The following is a 25,306-nucleotide window of genomic DNA, read 5'->3' as shown; positions in this document are numbered from 1 at the left end:
CAGCATCAGTCCCCGCTGTGTTCGGACGTCTCGCTGCAGCAGCTGTCGCTTTGTGCGCCCTGAGAGGACGACACATTTCGCAGCAGCAGAGGAAGCGCGCCTTGAATCGGCCCACTGCTCTGCTGACAAACAGCTGATTGTTGGATGTGTGTCGCCGCTCACTGAGAGCTCACTGTCAGCATCAGGTCACGTGGGGAACACAGAGTGTGTGATGTGTTCAGAGACAAACCACCGAGCCTCCTCCCACCCCCCCGAGGGCAGAGCGACCGACCACAGCACAGCAACAGGCCGCGCGGGCTGAAACCGAGTTCAGGTTCGTCTCCATCACACACCCAGAAACTGACCCCTCATCATCGCTGTGACATATTCAGCATCAGATAATCATGAAGCTGGTCTATCATGTGTCCCTAACTGGGCTGATCATCCCTCGCCCCCCCCCACAGCTCTGATGGACTTTGGCCAGCTGAGGCCAACATCAGGTTATCTCCACTCAGCCAATGATAATGATGCTTCTCCTGTTAACGAGCGTTCCTCCTCCCACATAACTGCAGCATGACACCGCTGGTAGCACCAGAGTGTGGGTGTAGTGGGACAGGCTGCTATTTAAAACAGCACAGGCTGATAACACAGGCTCAGATGGTCCCTGAATGCATCGTGTGTGACATGTGTTTCCTCTAAAACTCTTTATTCTTCAGTTCTCAGTGTTTGGACTAAAAATACATCAGTCAAATCTAAAAGTCCTGCTCTCCTCAGCGGCCAGCAGGACGCCATGATGGAGTCACATGACCAACACTCAGTCTGACCTGCAGCTTCCTGCAGCTGATCTCTGTCTGAACACCTGAGTGATTCTGCACACACACACACACACACTGACTGCAGTCAGAGGTCCGGCTGATCACACTGAACCTTTCCTTTGTTTCCTTCAGGACTCCTGAATATTGAATATTTCCCAGCATTCTTTGAAGTGATTCACCAGCTGCTGCCGCACCCACAAGACAGACCGGCCTGGACAGGGTGTGTGAAAGGATCGGAGAGATTAGCAGGTGATTCTTTTCACTGAGGCAGAAATCAATCTGACCCTCCCACAGCACACACACACAAAGACACACACATACAAAGACGTACACACACACACGTAGTTCTATACTTTGACATAATGCAGTCCTTTATCCTTACTCAAAGCGAGTCTGAACCTTTAAGAGTTATTTGATGTGGTCCTCACAGAGCAGACAGCAGTACCAGCTAACACACACACACACACACTTGTTCATGTCATGAGAAAATGAAAACATTTGAAATGAAGCACGCCCGTAATAAAGTGTTATGATGTGACAGTAAACTTTATTGTTCGACTGTAAAGTCTCTTTCACGACTCTTCACTGACCTCGTTCAAAGAGTCTTTGCCACAGATGACCCGGTTCAGGTCACAGGCTCTTATCAGACGGACTGAAAGCAGCGATGTTAGCCTCGAACACACGGTGTGTTCATCATGTGCAGCGGCTCCTCCGTGCTTTCAGCAGACGTGAGGACTTTTTGAAGTGCTGAACTTTCACAAACTGCCCGTAATCCAGATTAAAGATTGACCGGAGTCATCCTCCTGCAGCCGAAGTCTAACACCAATAAAGTCAGTCACACGCAGCTAAAAGGTTGCACGTTACTCAGAGAGCCCGTCTGAGCGCCTGTCAGTGAGCACAGCGACGAACAAACAGGGGTCAGAGGTCACATGTTAGAGCTGTGAGCACATTCTCACCGTTTTACCCTCAGCTCGTTACCTCCCTGATGTGAGACATCATACAAAGACATTAGGACGGACCAGCAAAGGTGGAGGGTCAAACACTACTTGATTAGGTGTGAAAAACATCATCAGCTGAGTAACTGTCATTCAAACACATGAGGAGCCATCTTGAATCATCTTCAGTCATCAGGACTGAGACACCCCTGTCCAGGATGCAGGTAATCCCACAGCTGTTTCCCCACTGAACCTTTTCTGGGACTCTCTCCTGATCTAAAGTCTGTCTCCTCACTGAGACGTTATGCAGATGCCCCCAGACATAAAGACAGGAAGTGGCCGGCTCCACGGAGAGACAAGAAGGATCGAAAGAGCAGAGCTGCACCAGCCTGGGAACAGAAAACACAAACACTCTGTGTGCATGAAGAAAACCGACCTGCTTCCTCATGTGTGCGTCCAGTTGCATAACAGATTTCATAGAAACAGAGTGTGGAGGTTCAGAGCGGAGCTGGCTGTGCACTTAACGGCTAAATATAAAGAGGACACACTGCTGTCAGGACACACTGCTGTCAGGACAGACTGCTGTAAGTCAGGACAGACTGCTGTCAGGACAGACTGCTGTGAGGACAGACTGCTGTCAGGACACACTGATGTCAGGACAGACTGCTGTCAGTCAGGACACACTGCTGTCAGGACACACTGCTGTCAGACAGGACAGACAGACTGCTGTCAGGACAGACTGCTGTAAGTCAGGACAGACTGCTGTAAGTCAGGACAGACTGCTGTCAGGACAGACTGCTGTAAGTCAGGACAGACTGCTGTCAGGACAGACTGCTGTCAGTCAGGACACACTGCTGTGAGGACACACTGCTGTGAGGACAGACTGCTGTGAGGACAGACTGCTGTCAGTCAGGACACACTGCTGTCAGGACAGACTGCTGTCAGGACAGACTGCTGTCAGGAAAGACTGCTGTCAGGACAGACTGCTGTGAGGACAGACTGCTGTGAGGACAGACTGCTGTCAGTCAGGACACACTGCTGTCAGGACAGACTGCTGTGAGGACACACTGCTGTCAGGACAGACAGACTGCTGTCAGTCAGGACACACTGCTGTCAGGACAGACTGCTGTCAGTCAGGACAGACTGCTGTCAGTCAGGACAGACTGCTGTCAGTCAGGACAGACTGCTGTCAGTCAGGACAGACTGCTGTCAGGACAGACTGCTGTCAGGACACACTGCTGTCAGGACAGACTGCTGTAAGTCAGGACAGACTGCTGTCAGGACAGACTGCTGTCAGGACACACTGCTGTCAGGACAGACTGCTGTCAGTCAGGACACACTGCTGTCAGGACACACTGCTGTCAGACAGGACAGACAGACTGCTGTCAGGACAGACTGCTGTAAGTCAGGACAGACTGCTGTCAGGACAGACTGCTGTCAGTCAGGACACACTGCTGTGAGGACACACTGCTGTGAGGACAGACTGCTGTGAGGACAGACTGCTGTCAGGACAGACTGCTGTGAGGACACACTGCTGTGAGGACACACTGATGTCAGGACAGACTGCTGTCAGTCAGGACACACTGCTGTCAGGACACACTGCTGTCAGACAGGACAGACAGACTGCTGTCAGGACAGACTGCTGTAAGTCAGGACAGACTGCTGTCAGGACAGACTGCTGTCAGTCAGGACACACTGCTGTGAGGACACACTGCTGTGAGGACAGACTGCTGTCAGTCAGGACACACTGCTGTCAGGACAGACTGCTGTCAGGACAGACTGCTGTCAGGACAGACTGCTGTCAGGAAAGACTGCTGTCAGGACAGACTGCTGTGAGGACACACTGCTGTGAGGACAGACTGCTGTGAGGACAGACTGCTGTCAGTCAGGACACACTGCTGTCAGGACAGACTGCTGTGAGGACAGACTGCTGTCAGGACAGACTGCTGTCAGGACACACTGCTGTCAGGACAGACAGACTGCTGTCAGTCAGGACACACTGCTGTCAGTCAGGACACACTGCTGTCAGGACAGACTGCTGTCAGTCAGGACAGACTGCTGTCAGTCAGGACAGACTGCTGTCAGGACAGACTGCTGTCAGGACAGACTGCTGTCAGTCAGGACACACTGCTGTCAGGACAGACTGCTGTCAGGACAGACTGCTGTAAGTCAGGACAGACTGCTGTCAGGACAGACTGCTGTCAGGACACACTGCTGTCAGGACAGACTGCTGTCAGTCAGGACACACTGCTGTCAGGACACACTGCTGTCAGGACAGACTGCTGTCAGTCAGGACACACTGCTGTGAGGACACACTGCTGTGAGGACAGACTGCTGTGAGGACAGACTGCTGTCAGGACAGACTGCTGTGAGGACACACTGCTGTGAGGACAGACTGCTGTGAGGACAGACTGCTGTCAGGACAGGCAGTAAGTCCAAACACACCAGTTCTGATGAAGCGTCCGGCTCAGACGCTGTGATGCTGCTACAGCATCTAAACCAGCAAACAATTCACAAATAGCTGGAAAAGATAACAAGCTCCTAAAATTCCCTCCGACAGGCTTTAAACTACAAACTACAAACAGGTGATTTGGACCAATCGGCGTCCTGTGTCTGCAGCTGTGACGAAGGCGAGCAGTGACTGCTGCTTCGTTTGGTTTCAGTCAAAGAGACTTTTACTCTAAAAGAAGCTGCGTATCTGAATAATATTCTTATATATGTTTTTAACCTGGTTCCTGTTGCCATGGCTTGCATAGCAACCGTAACCAGGTAAAAAAACTTGTAAGTACAACATGGGGCATTAGATGTGATATTTGATTTGTGTGTATACATTTAGAGGGACAATGTGCAAGTGAAGCCTTTAAAGCAGCTATTCACTCAGCTCTGGAGTCCAAACCCTTCAGAATCAGCAGCCGAGCGGTACAAGGTTCAGAGCTGTGGAACCCGGGCAACAAGTATTCCTGAGTCATTTGAATATTTAAGAGCAGCGCTACAGAGAGGCGGATTTACTCGGGTCAAAGTCCGGCTGGAGTGAAGCCACAGAAACCTAATGAGCAGCGAGACAAAGGAAACGGCACCGCAGAGGAGGCGGCACCACAGACCCAGGCCCAGACTCTGACCACTGAACACACTCACACACCTGCTGCTACAGCCCCAAGAAATTACCCAGAATTCCACCGTGTCTGCCCGCACAGCAGCAAAGAACAGGGCCTCAGTCTGACTCAGGCAGGCTGCTGGTTTCAAAGGTCACCAACACGCGATCCTGCCCGGGCCCTGGCTGTTGCCACGGTTACAGGCCCTGCCACCATAATGATATGATGATGATGATGGGTGGGGCTCATTTGCATGTTGACATGATTCACTCAGAGCTGAGCCACAGAGGGAGAGAGAGAGAGAGAGAGAGAGAGGTACAGGTACTGACAGCGGCGGCCATGTTTGCTGCTAAAAATAAAACATCCAAACATGGAGATTAAAAATAGCTGCAGCTCCTGGAATAATCATTCTTACAAATGCAGATGAAGACATGACATTCAGAGGGATTAAGCAGATTATCTGTGAGCACTAACAGCTCGAATAAAATGTTGACCTGATGATGATCAAACACCACGCCAGGTATCAGTCGAGATATAAGGCTGGGGCGTTATGACCTCCCCCGAAGCCGCCTGCAGGAAGCCACCCTCGCTCTGCAGAGGTTCGCGGGCTGACACCTGATCGCCGCCTCGGCCTCACGGCGCCGGACACAGGAGGAGGAATGTGAGCTTCAGATTTGGGACTTGAATGAGATTTCCTTAACGGGGCTACATGTGAGCCCGCTTCTGTTTACAAGCCCTGCTTTGCTTGTAATCCTGCATGATGTGTGTGTGTGTGTGTGTGTGTGTGTGTGTGTGAGAATCAAACACACACACACACACACACACACACAGCCCGACATTGCAACATGTTTCAGCCCCCCCCCCCTCCTCCAGAGACCAGGAGAAACCCCCTGAATGGTGTGTAAGGGGACACTCTTCATCAGGACCGAGGTCTGCTCAGCCCGGCGTGACTGATTCAGCTCACATTCCCCCGATTACAAAGGCTGATGGGAGAGGGAGGGGGGGGGGGGTGTCTCCATCTGACACTGGATAACTGCTCATCTCAGACAGGAGCCACACGATCACCCGGAGCCAAAGTTCATTCCGAAAGTCTGGAACTTTGGAGTCATCTCGCTGCTTGAACACACAGACAGGCTGTGAATGATCGACCATCACTTCGTCTGATGCTCGTTAATTCTGCATGTATGTAACCCGCAAAGCATCAACACACAGAGAGCTGCACACAGGACATGTACAGAGCTGATGAGTAAGCTAACCTGCTCTTAATGAGGTCATTAGCACTCGTTAGGTGTCAATAAAGCCCAGTGCACACTGGGGAAATCAATCCGGCTAGAGCGGGATTCGGGCCGTATCTGGATATATCCTGATTTTTCTGAGTGTGAACACCGCGAATCCGGCTATATCCAGCTTGATTTCAGCAGGATTGGCTCAAATGTGGCTCAGGTCTGAACGCAAATGCAGCTAGCGGTTTGGAGGACTGCAAACAAGCCGGATTAAGCTGGATTGAGTGTGGACACGCGTGTGTCAGATTTGAAAATAGGTCTGAGCGTATCCAGTTTAAAGACTTGTAATATACAGAGTCCGTTCAGGCGTTGTGCGTTTTATTTTTTATTTTTTGTCCTGTGTCGCTCGTTCTTTGTTTTTTTCGGTTCTAAAAGCAGTTTATTCCTTTGTAGCCCTGTGGAAAATAAACTCGGGGCAAAGCTGTCGTAGTTCGACGGTTGTTTACATACAACTTTTGTACGGAAGTATCACGTCGCCAGCAGGATTCGCTAGCCGCATTTGCATTCAGACCTGAGCCAGATGTAAGCCAATCCAGCTAGATCCACCTCCGAGAGGTGGATAGAAATCAATCCAGATATGTCCAGATGCGACCTGAATCCCTCTCTAGCCGGATTTTTTCCCCAGTGTGAACGGGCTCTAAGAGGTGGATGGAGCTGAAACATGGGAAAGAAGCTCAAAACTCAAATGCAGCGAATCATTTTCAAATATCTGACTTTCAGGAATTCCTGGATTTCCCTCCACAGGATCGTGATGAGAGGAAAACAACACACAGAGACATGAACCTGAACACTACACGCCTGCTGCTCCCTCTGAAGCCGTCTCATGGGCTGAATCCTCGCTCTGCTCATGTATACACGGGCGCTTAAAGTAGATAAAGACACGTATAAACTGCTTATCCTGTGTAAGACACTTGGGCACCAGCCACTACCCATAATGCCTTGAGTGGCCAGCCAAAAAGCAACCACATCCAGACTGTTTTCACTCACAGGCCGCCTAACCGGACAGTCCCACAGAAGTCATCACAGCAGCATGTAAAGCAGCACTTAAATCAGCCAAGACCACCAAAGACCACATTCTGGAGAGGATCCAGGACCTCAGGAAGGACAAGACTACTTCCTGTTGTGACATAATGCAGCTACATGTCCTAGAGCCAGGGTGCTGTGAAGTCAAAGTCCCATCAGGAAGGAGAGAATCCGGCCGGACACAGGCAGCAGCACAGTTAGAGCTACAGATCCACAGCAGCCATTTAAAGCAGCTGCAGCCCAACAACAAGCTCTTATATAAGCATGGAGCAGAGATACAGCCGCGGCAGGCCGCTGCCCTCCATCCTGCTGGAGATCACACGTTATCTTTTTATCATCACAAACCCACCACCCAGCACCTCTCTTCTTATGCAAAGCATGTCCATTGATTCTTCCCAGGCTGTGTGTGTGTCTGTGTGTGTGTGTCTGTGTGTGTAGGCCTCAGCCTCTCATGTTGTGAGACCTGACATATTGCTGCTGCTGCTGCACAACAACAAACGCAGCCTCCGGTGCCGTGAACGCACCACTGAGCCCTGAACGCGGCGGCCGCCAGCAGCCCCTGCCCGGCCCTGCTCCTGCTCCGGCCCTGCTCGGCCCGGCCCTGCTCCTGCTCCGGCCCTGCTCGGCCCGGCTCTCTCTAACCCGACCAGGCTCGGCTTAAACAGACGCTGGCTGCACACAGGAGCCGCGCAGCTCCAGCTGCTTCACGCTGAACCTCAGTCATACACGCTGGGACTCTGGCGCGGCCCCGGTCCTCGGGCACACACACACGCCCCGGACAGGCACTCATCACCCCGCCTGATGCGGGAGACGCTCCTCTTTAGTTCGGCTTGCAGATAACTCACCAAGCGGCATCAGGTCTCACACCAGCCCGCTTCGAAGCGCTGGTTCCACCGCGTCCCGTCCCCAGAGCCCCCCCCCCCCCCTTTGATGGCTGCGGCCGTGTGTTCAGAAAGTTGACGCTCGGTCCAAACACAGGGGCCCGCTGTGGTCGTTATGTAAGCCGAAATAACGGGGACCACCACAGGCTCCAGATAAGTGTCGGACCGTGAGGTCCACTTCACGCCCCTCCACGTATTACAACAACACGTTAAACTGCGGGATGTGTGAAGGAGCTCCGGCACCGACTCCTCCACACAAAGCTGGACAAGCGAAGCACGACTGCTGTTAGGAACCACGCTCAGATTATTGTGAGAACCCGGTCCCAGCTCGGATTATCGTGTTTCCCTTCCTCCCACTGAAGCCCCCCTGACAGCCCCCCAGACACCGGGGCGCTGCTGTGGGCTGCGGCCCGTCCGCTAGCTAACATCTCGGTCATGTTTGGAGAATGTCTCCCCGGTGCGTGCCGCCGGTTCTACGTACCTCCGTCCGCCTGGACGCTCCCGGGGCTCCGCGGCTTGCTTTATAATGACTGTATATATGTGTGTTTAAATTCCCGGTGATGACGCGCTCCCCCGCAGCCTCACAGCCGAGCCGGTTTGTCTCCAAATGATCCGTGAACAGCTCCGGCAGCCTGGGCCACACTCTCCCCGCCCTTGCAGCCTCCGATTCCCGCAGCAATCCTGAGAAACTGGCCCCGTGACGTCACGGCCTGGGTAAATAGTGCCCGGCGGAGGGATCCGCCCGGCAGAGGGCGCTGTCCGGACAGCGCGTGAGAACCGAAGCGGCCCAGGTGGGACACACGCGCACTGACAGCTCCAGTGTCACGTGCAGGTAGACGGACCATGGCGGCCTTAAAGGGGACGTCGGTGAGCCGAGGCTTTGTGTGTCCGTTTCATGACCTAATGGACGCTTTTGTGTGTTTGTGGTGATGTTGTGCGTCATCTTTGGTCTTGTTGGGTTTGTGTTGTTTTGTGTCCCTTTGTGCGCGTCATGTTTTCTATTGTTGTCTTTTTGTGTCTGTGTTGTGTTTCTGTGTCTCCTTGTCACTCGTTTGTCTCTTGGTCATGTGTTTGTTGGGTTTTGTGTTAACTTGTGTTCATGTCTTATCTCGTTTTGTGTGTCTGTCATAGTTTAGTTTCTGTTGTCGAGTTTCCTAAAGTTCCATTTTGTGTAGTTTTGTATTGTTTGCACATGGTTGTGTGTCTTTGTGGTGATTTTGTGTCTCTTTATCCTTTGTTTTTTGTTTCTTTGTTGTAGTTGTGTTTACTTATTCAGTTCTATGTGTACTGTGGTGTCACTCTTGTAGTTTTGTGTGTCTTTGTGCGTCTTGCAGATGTTTGTGCTCATTTGGAGCCGACCTGCTCTCGGTGTTGTGAGTCTCTTTGGATCTTTGTGGTTCTGTGTGTGTTGTTCATCTCCGAGGGTGTTCCATCCGTCCACACTTAGACACATCTGTTTGTTTAAAGTCTTAACAGCTGACACTGCTCTCTCTCACACACACACACACACATCTCTACACACCAGCTGCCTCACACAGCTGTGTGTGTGTGTGTGTGTGTGTGTGTGTGTGTGTGTTAACAGTTTGGATGCTGAGGTTTGTCTATTTTCATAAATGAAAGATTTCAGCTTCAGATTTTTAACAACGGGAAAAAAAACGTCACTTTTATTTGTTTAAATTTACAACACAACGTGTGCAAAAGAGCTCTGAATACTTCCTGAATCCATCGTGCTACATAAATGGACACACACACACACTCACACACACACACACACACTCACTCACTCACACGCCTTGTGATGGCGAACGGCACAAATGAGGAGCTAAGGCCACAGACGTGCTCTTGCATCTATGGTTGTTTTAATGCAGCAAATTCAATCCACATCAAAGAGACACAACAAACACTGAACTACGTCTGTGATTCAGGAGCCGCTTTTTCCTCAGGCGGTGGATTGTTAGCTTACAAAGAACAGCAACCTTCTCCGTTTTATTATTATTACTGTTATTATTATTATTTTGTCTTCCTCTACACAACTTGAAAAGCATAAAAAATAAGGATGCAAGAGCCCAACAGTATCTTCTGCACAGAAGAACATCTATGAAACATAAGTTAACGGTCATGGATGTGTCAGAAAACTGTAAATTACAAAGGCAGCAGAAAAACTCCAGCATATTTACAGGTTTTATTACAAAGGGAGGTGTGGTCTGTGGGCGACGGAGGGAGAGACACGTCCAGCAGCGTACGATCAGGTCCGGCCCTCCTCCTCCCCCCGCCGCCCGCTGGGCCAGGGAGTGACAGGGTGAGGAGGAGGAGGAGGAGGAAGAGCAGTCTCAGGGGCTGATGGGTAGCTTTGGCAGCCTGGCCTTTGACCCACATGTCTCTTCGATCTCGGGCTCCTCAGGAGAGTCTGGCGGCGCGTCGGCCGGGTCCGACTCCTTCCTGTCCAGCTCCTGCTGCGCCTGGATCTTCAGGATCAGCTCCCTGATCTCCTCGCGCTTCGTCTTCATCCTCTGCTGAGGGAACCAGTCCGACAGGTTCATCGGCAGGTGGAAGCTGGGGATCGGAGTCTGCAGGAAAACATTCGAGTGTCAATATCGTTTTAAATGTTTGTTTTGCTTTCGTTTTTTTTTTAATTGAACCAGGAGTGTATGGAAGAGCGGGCGCAGATCAGACACCCTGCTGCTGCATCAAACGTGGATCAATCCACCGCTGAAAATAGTCCCTGCCGCTGTTTGAGTACATGTTATGTAAATCAGGTATTGCTCACACAAAACTGACTTCCTGTTCCCACTAGGGGGTGCTATGACTGTCGTATAATGTGCCTCTGGACTGGAGTAAAAGCCACTTCCTGTTTCAGAGAAATCAGACTTTGGTGCTGTTTGACGTCCTCGTGGACCCTTATCCTAAATCCTAAAGTTCTAAAGACTCTTAACGGGTCATCACTGTGCTTAAACATAGGTGTAGATGTCATCAATACGTCTTCAAAACCTCCTGCTGGCTTCAGAGGAAACCTCAAAAAGTCTTTTTTCTGTTTCATCTGTGTATGTAGGACCCACAAGGACCCAGATCTCATTCGAGGGGGAGTCATTTGGCCCACTCATGGTGACGGTGTGAGTGCGATGAACAGCACGATGACGTCCTCACCTCGAAGAAGCTCTCCACATACTGCAGGATGTAAACTCCACAGTCGCTGAAGTTATCCTGCTGAGGCACACGTGGGTTTGAGCCCCTCATCACGTCCTTCCCAAAGCTCCGCTGGCTCCCTTTACGTACCTCCCACTCCACCTCCAGGTACCTACAACACACACGGCCCCGGCCGTGGTTTTACAACACAACTGTAGACACACTGAGAGTTTGTTGTAGGTTTATTATAAGGGTCTGTTACACCTGTTATACCAGACACAGCTTTGTTTGTTTGTTTGTTTGTTTCCAAGACAGGAAATGTGTGAGTTTGTGTAAACCAGCAGCAGACACTCACTCTCTCAGAGTTTTCACCACAGTCGCCCGGGCCGGGCCGCGCAGGGAGTCCATGACGAGAATACAAGGCCTGAGAAGAGAGAGGACGACACACCGCTGTTTGTTTCAGCCGAGCAGCAGCAGCACCACCTGCAGGCAGCAACACACAACTGCACCAACTCACTGTTTACAGATGTTTGGTCTAGAAGTCAAACCAGGAGCGTCGGAGCTGAGAGACTCTTCAGGAAGGTTCCCATCCTCACTGCACTCATCCTGCACGCACACAGACACACACAGACACACACAGACACACACACAGTGAACGGGCTGATAACAACAGAGACCTGGAGAGTGGAAATAACCAAAGAGGAGCAGTGTACCTGACAGGAGCTCTGGTCGTCAGAGAAGGTGTAGGCGTCGTCGTCTCTTTTTCCTGAACTGTAACACAGTCTGATTCTCTGCAGCGCACCTAAAACAGGATCATATTCTATAAAACAACCTCTCCAGCTAATTATTGTTTCTCAGAACTGGACTGTACGACAAACGCAGACTGAACACAACCAGGAAGTAAACTGCAGATATTCTTATGTTTCATGGATGTAAATGCAAAAACTTTGACCCGAAAATGTTTCAACCTTAAACTTTATGTGTTTTATGATCACAGAAGCGGAATCGGGGTGTTTAGGGGCTGAGATAACCCTGGAGCCGTCCTCTTTTGAGGGACAAAAAAGGTCCCCCTGCTGAGTGGGTGAGACAAGGTAAAAGCACCTTTGGGTTATTAGTCTAAGAGGATTTCCCATCCTCTCAACTCACCTGTGTGCTGTTGCTCAGGTTCTGCCTGACAGTTTCCCGCCAGTTCTTGGCCCCCCTCTGTGCAGTTTTCAGCAGCGGTGCCGGTGTCAGTCCGACATTCTGTCGAGCCCTCGGGACCTCCAGGGGACAGCTGCTCTGAGGGACTGTCCAGCCCATCTGGAGACAGGGGACGACAGTGGTCCGGGATGTTCTCCTCCGACTGGAGCTCCGCGGCAGGAGCAGAGACCGGCGACCGGCTGTGGAACAGCGGGTTCTGCTCCAACAGGGGGCCATCGAGGCCCGGGAAGCAGATGATGGCCAAGTACCAGTGAGCTCTGACAAAGGAGGGTGATGATTAGAAACGTGACTATGATGAGGAAAATTATATCAAATTAAATGGCAACGCCATCATGGTGAGTCAAACAGGAAGGTCTGGGTTAAGACTCACGACTCATTGATGGGAACGAAAATGAAGTCCTTCTGGAACAGGTCTACGTGCCGGGTCCACGTCTTTACCCTGTTGTGCTTCCTCTTCTGGATTCTAGGAAACCAAACAAGGAGAAGTTTAAACCTCTGAGCGTGACAAATGAAACCTCTGCTGGCGCCGCTGATACTGACGGGAGGTGGGTGGCGTCCGGGTCGTTCCTGCGCTCTCTCTGGTTCAGCCTCTTGTAGAAGAAGGAGCTGAAGATGTGGATTCTTTGTGCATCTTCTTTTTTCAATTTCTCCAAAACTAAATATCTAAACACAGGAAAAGGATGGTGTCAGTGAGGGACCGGAGGCACGCCGACACATGAAGACTGACGGTGAATACTCACTTTAAATAAAAGTCTATGATAACGTCATTGAGGAATTCTCCATCATTAAGGCAGTGGAGGTCTTCATTAGTGACCGATATGCCCCCTTTGGCTGGAGGCGGAGGATACACCATCAGCCTGGAACACAAACATTAACGGGTTACTGGGCCGCCGCCACCGCCTGTTTCTCATGTACAGTCTGAGCCGTCACTCACTTGACAACTGGTCCGGAGAAGGTGGGCTGGAGGTCCGTCATATCCTCGTCGTCTTCTTCATAGTAAGTGCTGGTCTGCTGGCGCGTGACCATCCGTGTGCTTACAGGCATGTTTATGGACGTTACTGGGGAAACCTGCGTGACCTGAGACACCTTGCTGACTGGGGTGGGTTTGACAGGAGACTGCGCTGGCTTCCCCTGCAGGGAGAGACGGGAACATAAATATTCAGTCATCCCAAACCGAAGCAGCAGCCTGAAGCGGCGAACGCACCTTCTCCTGCTTCTGCTTGAAGGCCTTGTTGTAGTTGACCAGGCGGATGTTGGCCTCCTCGAAGGACAGCTTGGTGGGGAAGTTGCTGAGGTTGTTGGTCTGGCCGATCATGGTCAGGATGTCGTCCAGGATCACCTGCTCCTTCATCGCCAGGCCGTTCTCGAAGATCAGGACGATGTATTTTTCATCGGACTCTGACAGCAACACAGAAGAGAAACAGAGTTTGACTTGTTTTGCTCCAACTTGTACAGAAAGTGTTTTTTAAAAATGGTTTGGGCCGAGAAGCTAGCTAGCTAGCTACCAAATGTGTATTTTAGAGTTGTGTAGTTGTGAACTCACGGTCTCCGACGCAGTCGTACCACTGGCCTCCTTTCTCCTGGGACATGTCGAGCTGCGTGCGCAGGCGGAGGCACTCGTCTGGGGTCGTCTGGAAGAACAAGACAGGAAGTTTTCGGACGGTGCACCACTCGCAGCTGATCAGCTCCGACGCCTGAAGGCAAACCTTCTCTGTGCTGCCCGGCTCCGAGCCTGACGACAGACACACAACACAGCGCGTTTTAAGACAAAAAAAAAAGAACATCATTCTGAAGAATAACATCACAACAGAGCGATCCTCAGTGAGGACTCTGCCTCGTCTGCTGAGCAGCACAAAGACTCAAAGACTCTGCAGCGGCTGTGGCGGCGCTGCCATCGTACTTCACTGAGCTCTGGGCTCACAGGTGTTATAAGCTTCAGTTCATACCTTCAGTCTCCAGCTGGATGTGATCAATGGAAAACTGAAAAGACAAGAAACAAATGAAAAGATGCAGAGTACGCTTTGGAAGACAGAACCAAAGCTTCATGGGTTTGGCAGCCATGTTTTAAGGACTCACCACTACAGGCTTCATCACCATCCTGCGTAGAGTTCCTACTCTTACACTCCGACACTCCAGAATGATGCTGTGGCACTTACTGGGCACGAATTTTGGCTTCTTTAGCCGTGGCTCAGGGGGCTGATTTCCAAACTGTGGAAAAAAAGAAGAGTTTGAGTTCACTAAAAGTGAACGAAGTGGAGCGTCACATGCATCGGTCTGCAGCCTGCTGCCCCACCTGGTCCTTCATCCGGTTTCTCCGCGGTATCGTGATCCTCATGTTCACGTCTTCAAAGAACTCGGTGTTCAGCTCCTCCTGCTCTCCGGCATTTTTCACTGCCGCTTCCACTCTGCCTCCAGAGGGCACCGGTGAGGAGTGGGCAGAGTCGGCGGGTCGAGGGGAAACACTGTCTAGTCTGTTGACACTTCCTGTGCTGGCATTGTCAGCCTCCTCCTCCTCCTCATCGCTGGACAGGACGACTGAGAAGACAACGTCGGAAACATGAGTATGAATCATAAGAAAACAAAGAAGCAACAGCAGAAGAAGAAGAAGAAGAGAGGAAGCAGAGGGAGAACAAGAAGAGGAAGAGGACGCAGAAAGAGAAACTGCGGCACATTTCTGCTATTAGTACTTGAAGGCAGAGAGACAGGAAGTGAGGCGTCCGATTAAAACCTTCAGTCCAATCTCAGAAGCAATTCACAGTGTCACACAGTGACATGAAGCCTCTGACAGTGATATCTGTATTCATCACAGGCGCTCACACTCATCCCCACAGGGACCAGAGACGTGGATCCAGACTCAGGAGAGTCAACTCCAGACCGACAAACTACCGCTTCTGCCATTTTGTGCCATAATTTAAGAAACCTGTGTGCTCCCCACTGCTGCCCACAGACTGATGAAACCACGCCAGCAGCAGCAGAGCAGAGCAGAACATCCTGAACTGTGTTTCAGTTCATCTGCACCGTTTGACAAAACTGCTGCCAGGAGCTAAAGGCGAGACAAACACCCACTCCAAACCTGCACAGACGCTGCTGTCAGGGAGGAAATCAAACCTGCTGCTGCTTTATACACAGAAAGCTTCGGCTCACATGTCTGTGCGAGGAAAGACTAGTCACTGGTTAACTGGACAACCAGCTGGTATGGTCAGTGTGGCTACAAGCAGAGAGAGCTCATGTCTGGCAGGTTGATGCTGCCAGGTGAGTTTGTTTTTACTCACTGGGGTCGTTGAGCTCATGTTGCTGAGCGCCCGCCATCCTCTTCCCTTTAGGCGGGTTTCTGTTCACGCAGCAGCTGGACGTTCCGGCTAACAGCGGGGTCCTGCTGGTGCTGAGGGGCAGCACGGCGCTCCTGGTGGTCAGGCCGCCCTGCGCGGCCACCGTCACGGCCGGTTTGTAGAAGCTCTGCTGCAGGCTGTTTGGTCCGGGCGAGGGTTGGGATCTGATGGGGGGTCGGGGTGTCGGGGAAGACAGCGTGGCCTGCTGACAGGGCAGCAGCGCCGAGCTGCCGCCGCAGGTCTGACACGTGCTGCTGTCCTCGCTCGGCTTATTGCACTTCACGCACAGCGTCTGGTAGACGGCCGGCCGCAGAGGCTGCCGAGGAAAAGGAATGATGGAGACGTGTTTCTGACCTTAGAGCAGAAAATCTGACCTCATGAAACACTGTGAGGAATGAAGTTCAAGCCTCGGAGCTTCCCTCACCTCTGCTGCTTGGACCTGCGAGGGGAAGCTACAGCAGCTCTCCAGCGGCTTCCTTTTTTGCTGAACGCGACGTTTAATGTTCAGCGTGTCCTCGTCTGAAACCAAAAAATAAAATGAGTCGTTAGAGCCCATCTTCTAAAGAAAATACAGTATTATTTCCTGTTTTCTAAAACCCCAGAAAACAAGTATCCAAAACAAACAGAACCACTGGACTAATTGATTTATAAGTGTTCCTCGCTCAGTCTATAGCTTTAAGAATTAACGTGGGAGGTCCGAGCTCTCCTCTTCCTCAGCCCCTGCCTGAAGAAGAGGTTCAGCCTGAAAAAACTTTGTGTGATGCTGTGAACTCTACCTGGGATCACTGGACAGGTGAGGACGATGCTGTCCACTTCCACAGCCTGCTGTGAGGTGGTGAAGTCATTTCTGCAGGAGGACGAAAGCAAAACGTCAACAGGGAAAGTTCTGGTTAACAGGTCATTGATCAGTGACCATGTGACCTCGTCATTATGTAAACAAAAGCAGCCAAAGGAGCTAAAAGTAGGGTCGGGCGATATTGGGAAAAAATGAATCACGATTATTATAACGATTAATTTGACGATAAATTGATGACAGTTGCACTGACGTGTTTTTGACTCTAAATCGCCACATTGTTCTAAAATGATTCTGACAAATCATCAGTCAAGTTAACCCCTTCATTCTAACAGGTTACAGTAGTGATCAGGCACCAACCAGCCATGTTTGAAATATTGATAACAGAGGCACAAACTGCTTCAAAATAATAATGAAGCTTTGTCCTTCAGATGTTCTTATCTTCAGGTCACAGAGCATATCAGCATTAACATTAAACAGGACAAATAAGTTCAGAAAAGTCGTGAGGAGCACGATGACTAAACGTATCTCGGATTCTCGGCTGAGTGGAGTTCTTTCCAACATCTGCTGGAGGACGCTTCGCTGTTGTAATGTTTTCCTATCTTGCTGTGGAGTCAATAAATAAAGATCGGGAGGCAGCTTCTTCGGTCGGAGTTCTTTTTTTTTTTTTTTTTTTTTTTTTAATTAATATGAGCATTCCGTTACTATGGCAACAACCAACGCTCCACGCTTCACACCTAACGCATGTCGCGTACGCAGTGTGTCAATACAGTTACATTGTTGAAATCAGTGGATTACACGACGGTACTTTCACGTGATTATTCACTCTGCTGGATGAAACAAGTCACATAAAAAATATTTGGTTCTTACAACAAAGATCCTGTTTACGGCAGAGGTCTGACTCTCCTGATCGCTTGTCTGATCGTGTGGTCATATACCCGAGTATGACTGTGAATAGTCATTGGAGTGAGAGCTCTTACCGTCAATACAACATCTTTGATCAAAGATAAAAGTTTTGGGTTCAGAAAACTGGACAGAAAGCTGCGGGGGACAGAGAGGACAGAGCAGCCGGACTGATGGGGGTCAGAGTCTGAGTCCCTGCGTGCTTAATGCTCCTCATGCTGCTGGTACACTGTTAGCACTTGAATAGGTGAACTAGTTAGCTGCTAGCTGCTAGCTAACTCCGTCCAAAACTGAGGCCGATTAACATTTAAGCATGAACGTGTCTCTGCAGTCAGCTGGTTTTATACATGGGTCTGTTTGATGTACGTATCCTAACACTGCTTCTGTGTAAAGTGAGCTTTGGTTGCATTGTTTAAAATATTATTCTGTCATCATTACGTTTTCTTCTGTTTCTCTGAATAGAATAACATTGATGTGATGCAGTCAGCTGGAACAGCCTGGAAAGGCTTTATTGAATGTTATTGAATGATAGTTTGAAACGCTACCGAGAGTCAGAGACTCGAGGGCTGCCCCGAAAGTGAGTCGGTCCTCACAGACCTCCGCTTTTACATTAGGACAGTCATGCATAATTAAAGGTGTGACTGACTCAGACGATCCTGCATGCAAGGTCCTGACTGCACTTTACACAGAAATAAGCCACTGTCCCACTACAGGCATGCGGCTGACGCACAGATGGACGAGGGGTGGGAGGTTCTGATATGAAATGACACGTAGCTGGATCAGAGTCTTACCTCTCCTTCAAATCCAGGCCGCTTTAAAAATGAAAAAATATATATTTCACTAACGTTATCAAGTCATGTGCATAAATTGATTTTTCAATTAAACTGATGTTTTAACATCATCTTCACACAGCTGCAAAGGACCAAAGTCCAGGAACATCTGCATGAGACAAGCCGAGTTTACACTGATGAGTGTGTGCTGCACACAAAGGCCGTTAAAGTCAACCTGAGTACAGAAAACACTTCAAAACAGAACGTTCTTTTTCCAGAGAGAAACGCAGTCACTAACAGCAGCACTGGTTTATCTACAAGGTCGGCTGCAGAGCAGCTCACATGGAGACTGATAACCTAATTCCCAGAGTCGAATCTCCACAGACATGACGACCATGTTTTGACATTCACACAGACCTCTCAGAGAATCACAACAAAAGGGAGGCTGCGTCTGTGATAAGCTATAATAAAGTCTAAACAAAAACAAGACGGGCTTAACGTGCTGAAGCCGTGACATCAGCCTCACCTTTGGACTGGCTTGTTTATTGCAGACGGTATCTGTGCGTGCTGGAAGTGGCGCCCTTGTAAAAGGAATCCTGGTGAAGACGTGGAACTGATGATTAAATAGTTGGTTCTGTTGGTCATGGGGGAGGACGTAGGTGCTGCCAGAGGAACCTCGCTGGAGGACAGACGACAAAAAGAAAATCCACAGCACATCATAAAAACAATTCTGATAATTATAATCTGTGGTTAGAGCTGCCAAGTCAACCTGAAGCAACATCTCTCTGAGCAGGGTCTACTGTACCTGGGTCTTTTGGGTGCCATCTTGTTCACAGGCCGCACGTGATTTCTGTTTTCGTACGTTCTTAAGGAGTCAGAATTAGTGAAGTGCCTAAACGTTGACTGGAGACAAAAACACACACACACCAGTGTAAACATGTGTGCATCAGTTAGACTGAACGTCCAGTCACACTGATGAGCTTCTTGTTTTATCCAACAAACTGCAGTTCCTCCAGTGTCCACTAGAGGCTGTCTAGTCCCCTTTGACAGTTCACTGATATGTTGTTTTATTCTCTACATGAAGGACCAGAGGGAGCGCAGCAGCAGAGTCAGACTGACTCCCACAGGGCAGCAGCACCGTCAGCTCATACGCTGCTGCCCTGCCGCACCCGGCGCCAGCCAGGCTCCGGCATCATCTGCACCGACTGCAGGGCTGCTCAGAGAGGCCCCGTGGCCTGCTGGGAAACAAACGAGACCAGGGGGTAGAAGAGGTTTACCTTTTTCTCCTCTGGGGAGGTCGGCTGCTGCCGCTCCATCTCCTCCACACTCAACACACTCGCACTGAGGAAAAGACAGAGAAGGCGGTGAGAAGCGTGTGTGTGTGTCTGATTTAATGCAACTCATCCTGCAGGTCTGATGTGTGTCAGTGTGTGTGAGTGTGGGTATAAAATCTGCACACTAATGGGACAAAGTGGGACGTACAGACTGACCACCATGTTTGTATTGAATAAGTTTAGTACTGCAGGAAGCACCTATTTCACTTCACATAGTTTTAAAGGCCACCATCCAAACAAAGGCACCGGAAATTAACTTGCTGTTATTTTGAAGCATTTTTTGCAGTGTTTAATGAAACTTGACTGAATCCGCTTCAGCTCTTGGTCAGTTAAACACAGATATCCGTCTAGATTCCTCAAGTTTGCTCTCTTCTTCTTCTTCTGTGGTGGTTAAGACAATCTGTGCCACCAGCACTTGATCATGATAAGCTTTCGTTTCCATCGGCTATGTCCTAAAACTTGCTACAACTTCCTAAAGCTAAACGCAAATCTCAGTCAACTCTACAGTGTTTTGTAACCATGACAACAGAGACAATTTAGTTTTTTTATATTTTGCATAAAATCACAGCTTCTGGCATACATGACTGTAAACCGTAGTGTGGACAATAGATAATGGAAGCTAACGTGTCGCTGCAGGATCCTGAACACTATCTGACCCTGTGCAGGATGTCCAGCGGTCTCTGCTGCGCTAAAGAGAGCAGTGAGCTGATGGTGAGAGACGGGAATAGCCTGCTCATCAGCAGAGGTGTCGCTGGGGTCCTTTTGCTGTGTGTGGAGGGGGAGCAGTGTGGTGATGCAGTGCTGAAACCGAGGGCCGGAGAAGTGCTTACTCGTGTCTCCTTTCCTCTTCACTGTCATCAGAGAGAGAAAAGCTCCAGTTGTGCTTGTACCCTCCATCCCGCCTGGCCTCTGATCTATCCAGGGCTTGAAAACCAGACTCGCGTCAGTGAAGGCAAACAAGACCGTGACACAGGCATCGGCTGAAAGGACGCCACATTTCAGGGTGGGTCATTCCAACCGTGCCATGCTCATTATTCTACAGAAATACACTCATGTCACTGCAGTCATCTTTAAATCCTACTCCATTCTGTTTGGTTTAGTAATTCTGGTCAATGTGGTGATACTGGTTGGATTAAACTGCAGATTATTATAGCAACATAATCTGTGACATGAGAGTAGCTCAACATGAGTTTGTTCATACAGTCATCATTTACATCAGAGTGGAACGTCCTCCGGGTGTCCCCGTCAGACGGATCACGTGGGTTTGACACCATCCAACAAAATGTTTGGCATCTTTCCTTTAATTTATTCCTAGCATGATTCTGCATGGAAATGTACTTGTGAGTGTGGACTGATTAAAGCCTGCTGGAGCGTTCATGTGCAGCACCTTCTGGAATAATGAGGCCCCTAAAGTTGTGGATGATAAAACATCAATTATCTCAACATGTTTTTCTTCACCTCGGCTCTGAAGCTGCAGACATGTGCATGGCGGCGCTCTACCTGCGCCTCAGAAAGCCGGCTCATAACAGAGCGTCCATGACCCGACAGACGTGTAGTGATGTCACTACACGTCTTGCGATGTCTCTAAATATCAGAATGGACGCATGTGCGAACATAACATGCATATGCAAAGTTAAAATGACTGTTTCTGTTTGTTTATAATGAGGCAGCGAGCAGTGGCAGCTGCTGACTTCTCCGTTATAAAAAGGAGAAACACTACAAGACACCAACATTAAACAACTGCAAAATAATTACACATGTCCTTCCTGAGTGACGGCTGCCGGCCAAAGATAAGGAGGTCCTCTAGACTTTGGCTCAGGTGATCTGAGGCTGCTCTGACTGGACTTGATATTTTTCCTCTGGTATCATGACGCTGCCTCTCATTTTCCTCTTTATTCCATAATTGCAGGCGTCCATAGTTAGCAGTGCTGGATTCGTCTGCTCCTAACCCGCCTCTGAGCCGAGATGCTTTTAGGGATCGATATAGTTTTTTGTCAAATCGAGTTCTCTCCCTTGTTTCGTGCAGCTATGTTCCTCCACATCCTGCTGATGTAAAGAAAGGAAAATATTTCATTGACAGACTGTCTCACAGTCCAAAAACAAAAATGATCCAAGGCGATGCAGGCGCACAAACCGACGCTGGAGAAAAACACATCTGCTGGGTGTCGTTGAGCGCCACAGCTTCCTATTTCCTCCTAAAAATCAACCGACATTTTCTGAAGTGGATCTCACAACAACAGTCGCAAAAAACACAATCAAGTGATGCATTTGACTGAGAAGCTGCCTCCAGTGACCTCATAATCAGGCTGTCCACCTGGCTGCGAGCCCAGCAGGTAGACAGCCCTCAGACCTCAGCCCCTCCAGGACTCACTTCCAACGTGCATGTGGCTAAAAATACAGGCCTGAAAAGCTGGCGGCGTTTCTTCCTCCCCAAAAACCAGATTCTGAGGCCTGCTTTCCTGCCAGCCTCATACATAATGCTGCTGCTGCTGCTGCTCTGCCTGTGCAGCTGCAGCAGTGGATTAGCAGACGCTGAGGTCGGGAGCAGCAGAGAACATTTAGTGAAAAGCGCCGCTGCCTCTTTCAGTGAATTATCCATTTCATGGTCGTTCTAAATAATCTTTCAAAAGTTCAAAATCACAGATTGAATTACGCTCCCGCAGCTCTTCTGGTTCATCCATCCAGTTCAATCCTGCACAGAGATAATTGAGCCTGTTCCTATCTCTTCCAGCTAATAGACAGAGCCGACCCCACGCACTTTTCCTCCATTTTCCAGCGACATAAATCTTCATCTGATGGAACAACAGCACATTTCCTTCAGGACAAATCCACAGTTTATCCAAAGACATATATTTCAGCAGCTTTTGGAGGCTTGCTGACAATCACCACTGCATTAAATATCCCCTTAATCCAGCTAAAGCACAACCACTGAGGCCCGTGTCTCCAAATCTGCAACATGAGATCAAACCTTCTCCTGAGGTTAAGACACTCAGGCCAAGATTATACACCAAGACAGCTGCAGACCTCACACAGCAGCAGCTCTTCTTAGCATGCTGCTTTCTAGTCCACATACACAGACGCAGCATTTACAGGGACATATATCGACTTTCTTCTGTCCTTAAAGGCTGAGTAACTGCACTGCACGCTTTGTTGACTTTACATTAACAAAACTTACAGATAGCAGCTCTTCAAATTTAGCGCCTGTTTGTGCGATGGTAATGTTGTCGTTAGAAACTCCATGTTCCAGGCTTCAGCTGACGTGTGTGTTGAACCGCGGACCAATCAGAAGTTATACACGTTTATAAAGCACCTTCTTGTTTGGTTGTGGTGGTTTTATTTATTTTAGTAAAAGTACCTTTTATGCTCATAACGTCCTCATAAACACAACAACAACCATCTACACACAGATGCTAGCAGCTACTAGCTTCATCAGCTCGTTATGCAGTGATTGTGATTGTTTGTAAGTTAAAGGTCGGGGAGGAGGTTTTAAAGCTCAGTGAGAGTCAGCCAGATTTAAAGTAAACACACGCCCCTTTCTCTCGGAGTTCACCCTGAAGCCACGCCTCCAATCACATGGACGCGCATCACCTGAAGACGAGCTGCGGTCTGTGACTTCGGCCATCATGCACGTACCTCTCTGGTGCACAGAGCAGGAAGAGAGTGACAACCAGCCAATACTCCTACAGGGTCCACCCGGAGGACTGATGATGTTTTTATGTTTTATAGCTTCAGATGATTCATATTCTTCGTTTTAATGAGAAACTGTCGAACTAATCGGTTGCTATAGGATTGTAAAGAGAAGTTACACTAATTTAACACAAAGTGCATCAGAAGGAAACCTCCGACCTTTAACCTTAGCGTCCACCATTAGCTAACTTCATATTTTTGTTGCCATACTTTGGCTTGTTTTAAAATATGTACTTTAATTTTAAAATGCTTTCAATAACTTCCAGCAGCCCGGCAGCGTAGTGTGAAGCTAATGTTACTAACACAACATACAGAGGTTTGTGGAGCAGCAGATATGAAGCTCTGGGGAGTGTTCTGTCCAGAATGTTCTGATGTTCAGCTGATCATTGACAACATTTATTTAACGTGTCCAAGTTTGGTTTTGGTTTTAAATGAAGGACTGAGCAGCTGGTGACTGTTTCACTCCGACAACACAAACTATGTGGTTCCTGCTGTGTTTGCCTTTGAGCAAGGCAGCAAATGGCCGTGAAGCCGTGTGAGTACTCAGGTGAAGTCCTCACTGTCCTCACTGTCCTCACTGTCAAACCTGTCTTTAATGTAGTAGCAGGACATGGGAGGGCTGCTGCCCCGGCGCCGCTTCTGTTTACATGTTTCTGTTAATGCTAGCTAGCTAACATTTGGAGTTTGGCAGCTAGCGTGCTAACCGGCAGCTCGTCGGTGTGTTTGCTGGAATAATTCGTCTTTTTACGAAGTGTTTGCGCATCTTTCTGCGCTGCAGGGACGTGTTGTGGCAGCTAAGAGCCTCGCAAACACAGGAAGGCCTGTCTGTGCTGCCGCTTCCATCCAGCTCCCACACTGTAAACCCTGCTAACGTCAGCGGGGGGCTAGCTCAGCAACCTGGCAAGCCCTGACTCTGTATTAAAACCCCGCCGGACCGGACCGGACCGGACCGCCCCTACAGCGCCTCGTCCTCCTCCTTCCAGGGCCGAGATATGTGCCTCTGCCACCGGCCTGGCAGCGCTCGGTGTCCCCCCGCCTGTGTGTGAGGATCAGTGTGTTGTAGTAGCCAGACTAGCTAACGTTAGCCGCTCGCTCTGGTTCCACACATATTTTGGACCGATTACGTTTGACACCAGCGGAGCCGAAGAGTTCCTGCAGGCAGGAGTCCGGACGCTGTGCGCGGGGTAAAATGGCCGCTGGCCGGCCCGGGGCTGCGGGGCGGAGTGTCACGGCTTACCTTCGAGGAAAAGGCTTCTGTTGTGGGCCATGTTTATTCCATGATCCTCCTCCGACGATAGCGAAGCTCTCCAGCGGCTCGGGGCAGCGGCTCGGCTGTGTGAGGCTGGCCGCTGCTGCTTCGCTCCGCCGAGGGGAAACTGGCGGCAATAACCCGCCTCAGCACCGGAAGTCCGATGGCGGCGGCTTCAAAATAATAAGATGGAAGATGGAAGTTTACACCAGCACCCAGTCCTGATGAAGTCCACCACACTCCGCTCCGTGGCAGAAGAGCTGATTATTGTTTTTTATCACTATCAAGTTATAGCGTAATATTATTTATTAATATTATAACGTAATATTATAAAGAGATACGGTTTGTCGTTATAACGTGATATTATATGGTTATAACATGATAAGACGCTATCGTTATAACAACCATAACCATATCTCTTTATAAACATATAATATATCATATATATATATTATATATAACATGATAAGACGCTATCGTTATAACAAGATATAAACATATAATATATCATATATATATTATATATAACATGATAAGATAAAATTCTTGTGCCAGAGGTATCAAGTTACAATTAAATACAATTAAGTACAAAAATCCAAATAATCAGAAGTAATGATTTTTTTATTTTATTTTAGATACTTTAATAATCCCAGAGGGAAATTGCTGAAGGCTGCTAAGCAGTGTCATATGTCAGTGAGCAGCAAGGTAAAGTGTCTTGCCCAAGGACACACAACAATGACTAGGGAGGAGTTGGGATTAAACCACCAACCTTCCGGTTATTGGACCCTGCTCTACCACTGAGCCTCTGCTGCCCCTGCTGATAAGATGCTATCTCGCCATAACGCGTCTTATCATGTTATAACGATATAATATCACGTTATAACATGACCCAGTCAGTCCCGGTGCT

The 25,306-nt window shown here is 49.3% G+C and overlaps 2 protein-coding genes and 1 long non-coding RNA gene across 11 annotated transcripts in view; 1 reads left to right on the top strand and 2 right to left on the bottom strand.

The window, feature by feature from the left end:
• Positions 1 to 8,723, bottom strand: part of myo6a (myosin VIa) — a 66,027-nt gene extending 57,304 nt beyond the window's left edge. For 4 of the 5 annotated variants that reach the window (XM_028396796.1, XM_028396798.1, XM_028396799.1 and 1 more), the window contains exon 1: positions 8,490 to 8,723. The gene's annotated coding sequence lies outside the window, so the exon portion shown is untranslated. The remainder of the gene's footprint in view (positions 1 to 8,489) is intronic. The other variant, XM_028396801.1, reaches the window with a different exon arrangement.
• LOC114428480 (uncharacterized) lies at positions 4,115 to 23,076 on the top strand. 4 transcript variants are annotated; one of them, XR_003669588.1, is made up of 6 exons: positions 4,115 to 4,158; positions 11,058 to 11,299; positions 11,443 to 12,031; positions 12,129 to 12,222; positions 19,214 to 19,493; positions 20,325 to 23,076. It is a non-coding gene; the product is annotated as an uncharacterized LOC114428480 (long non-coding RNA). The 4 variants fall into 4 exon arrangements; XR_003669589.1 differs by having other exon boundaries at positions 11,509 to 12,222; XR_003669586.1 differs by having other exon boundaries at positions 11,443 to 12,222.
• On the bottom strand, positions 9,846 to 24,558 carry senp6a (SUMO specific peptidase 6a). 2 transcript variants are annotated; one of them, XM_028396814.1, is made up of 23 exons: positions 24,388 to 24,558; positions 20,294 to 20,387; positions 19,407 to 19,470; positions 18,935 to 19,032; positions 18,656 to 18,808; positions 16,440 to 16,510; positions 16,088 to 16,182; positions 15,607 to 15,979; positions 14,628 to 14,869; positions 14,411 to 14,542; positions 14,281 to 14,314; positions 13,878 to 14,066; positions 13,539 to 13,732; positions 13,269 to 13,465; positions 13,075 to 13,191; positions 12,875 to 12,997; positions 12,705 to 12,797; positions 12,278 to 12,591; positions 11,845 to 11,933; positions 11,649 to 11,737; positions 11,487 to 11,555; positions 11,153 to 11,303; positions 9,846 to 10,575 (listed from the first exon to the last, which is right to left on the bottom strand). In XM_028396814.1, exons 1-23 carry the CDS (start codon positions 24,416 to 24,418, stop codon positions 10,339 to 10,341), a joined length of 3,249 nt encoding a protein of 1,082 aa, XP_028252615.1. In that variant the 5' UTR covers positions 24,419 to 24,558; the 3' UTR covers positions 9,846 to 10,338. The 2 variants fall into 2 exon arrangements, with proteins under 2 accessions (XP_028252615.1, XP_028252616.1); XM_028396815.1 differs by lacking the exon at positions 20,294 to 20,387 and having other exon boundaries at positions 24,388 to 24,544.
• Between the last annotated feature and the right edge of the window lie 748 nt (positions 24,559 to 25,306).

The sequence above is a fragment of the Parambassis ranga genome, chromosome 24 (genome assembly GCF_900634625.1).
Source record: "Parambassis ranga chromosome 24, fParRan2.1, whole genome shotgun sequence".
In the NCBI taxonomy this organism is placed as follows: Eukaryota; Metazoa; Chordata; class Actinopteri; family Ambassidae; genus Parambassis; species Parambassis ranga.
The sequence above is the reverse complement of the archived record's forward strand: the minus strand, read 5'-3'. Positions and strand labels throughout refer to the sequence as shown.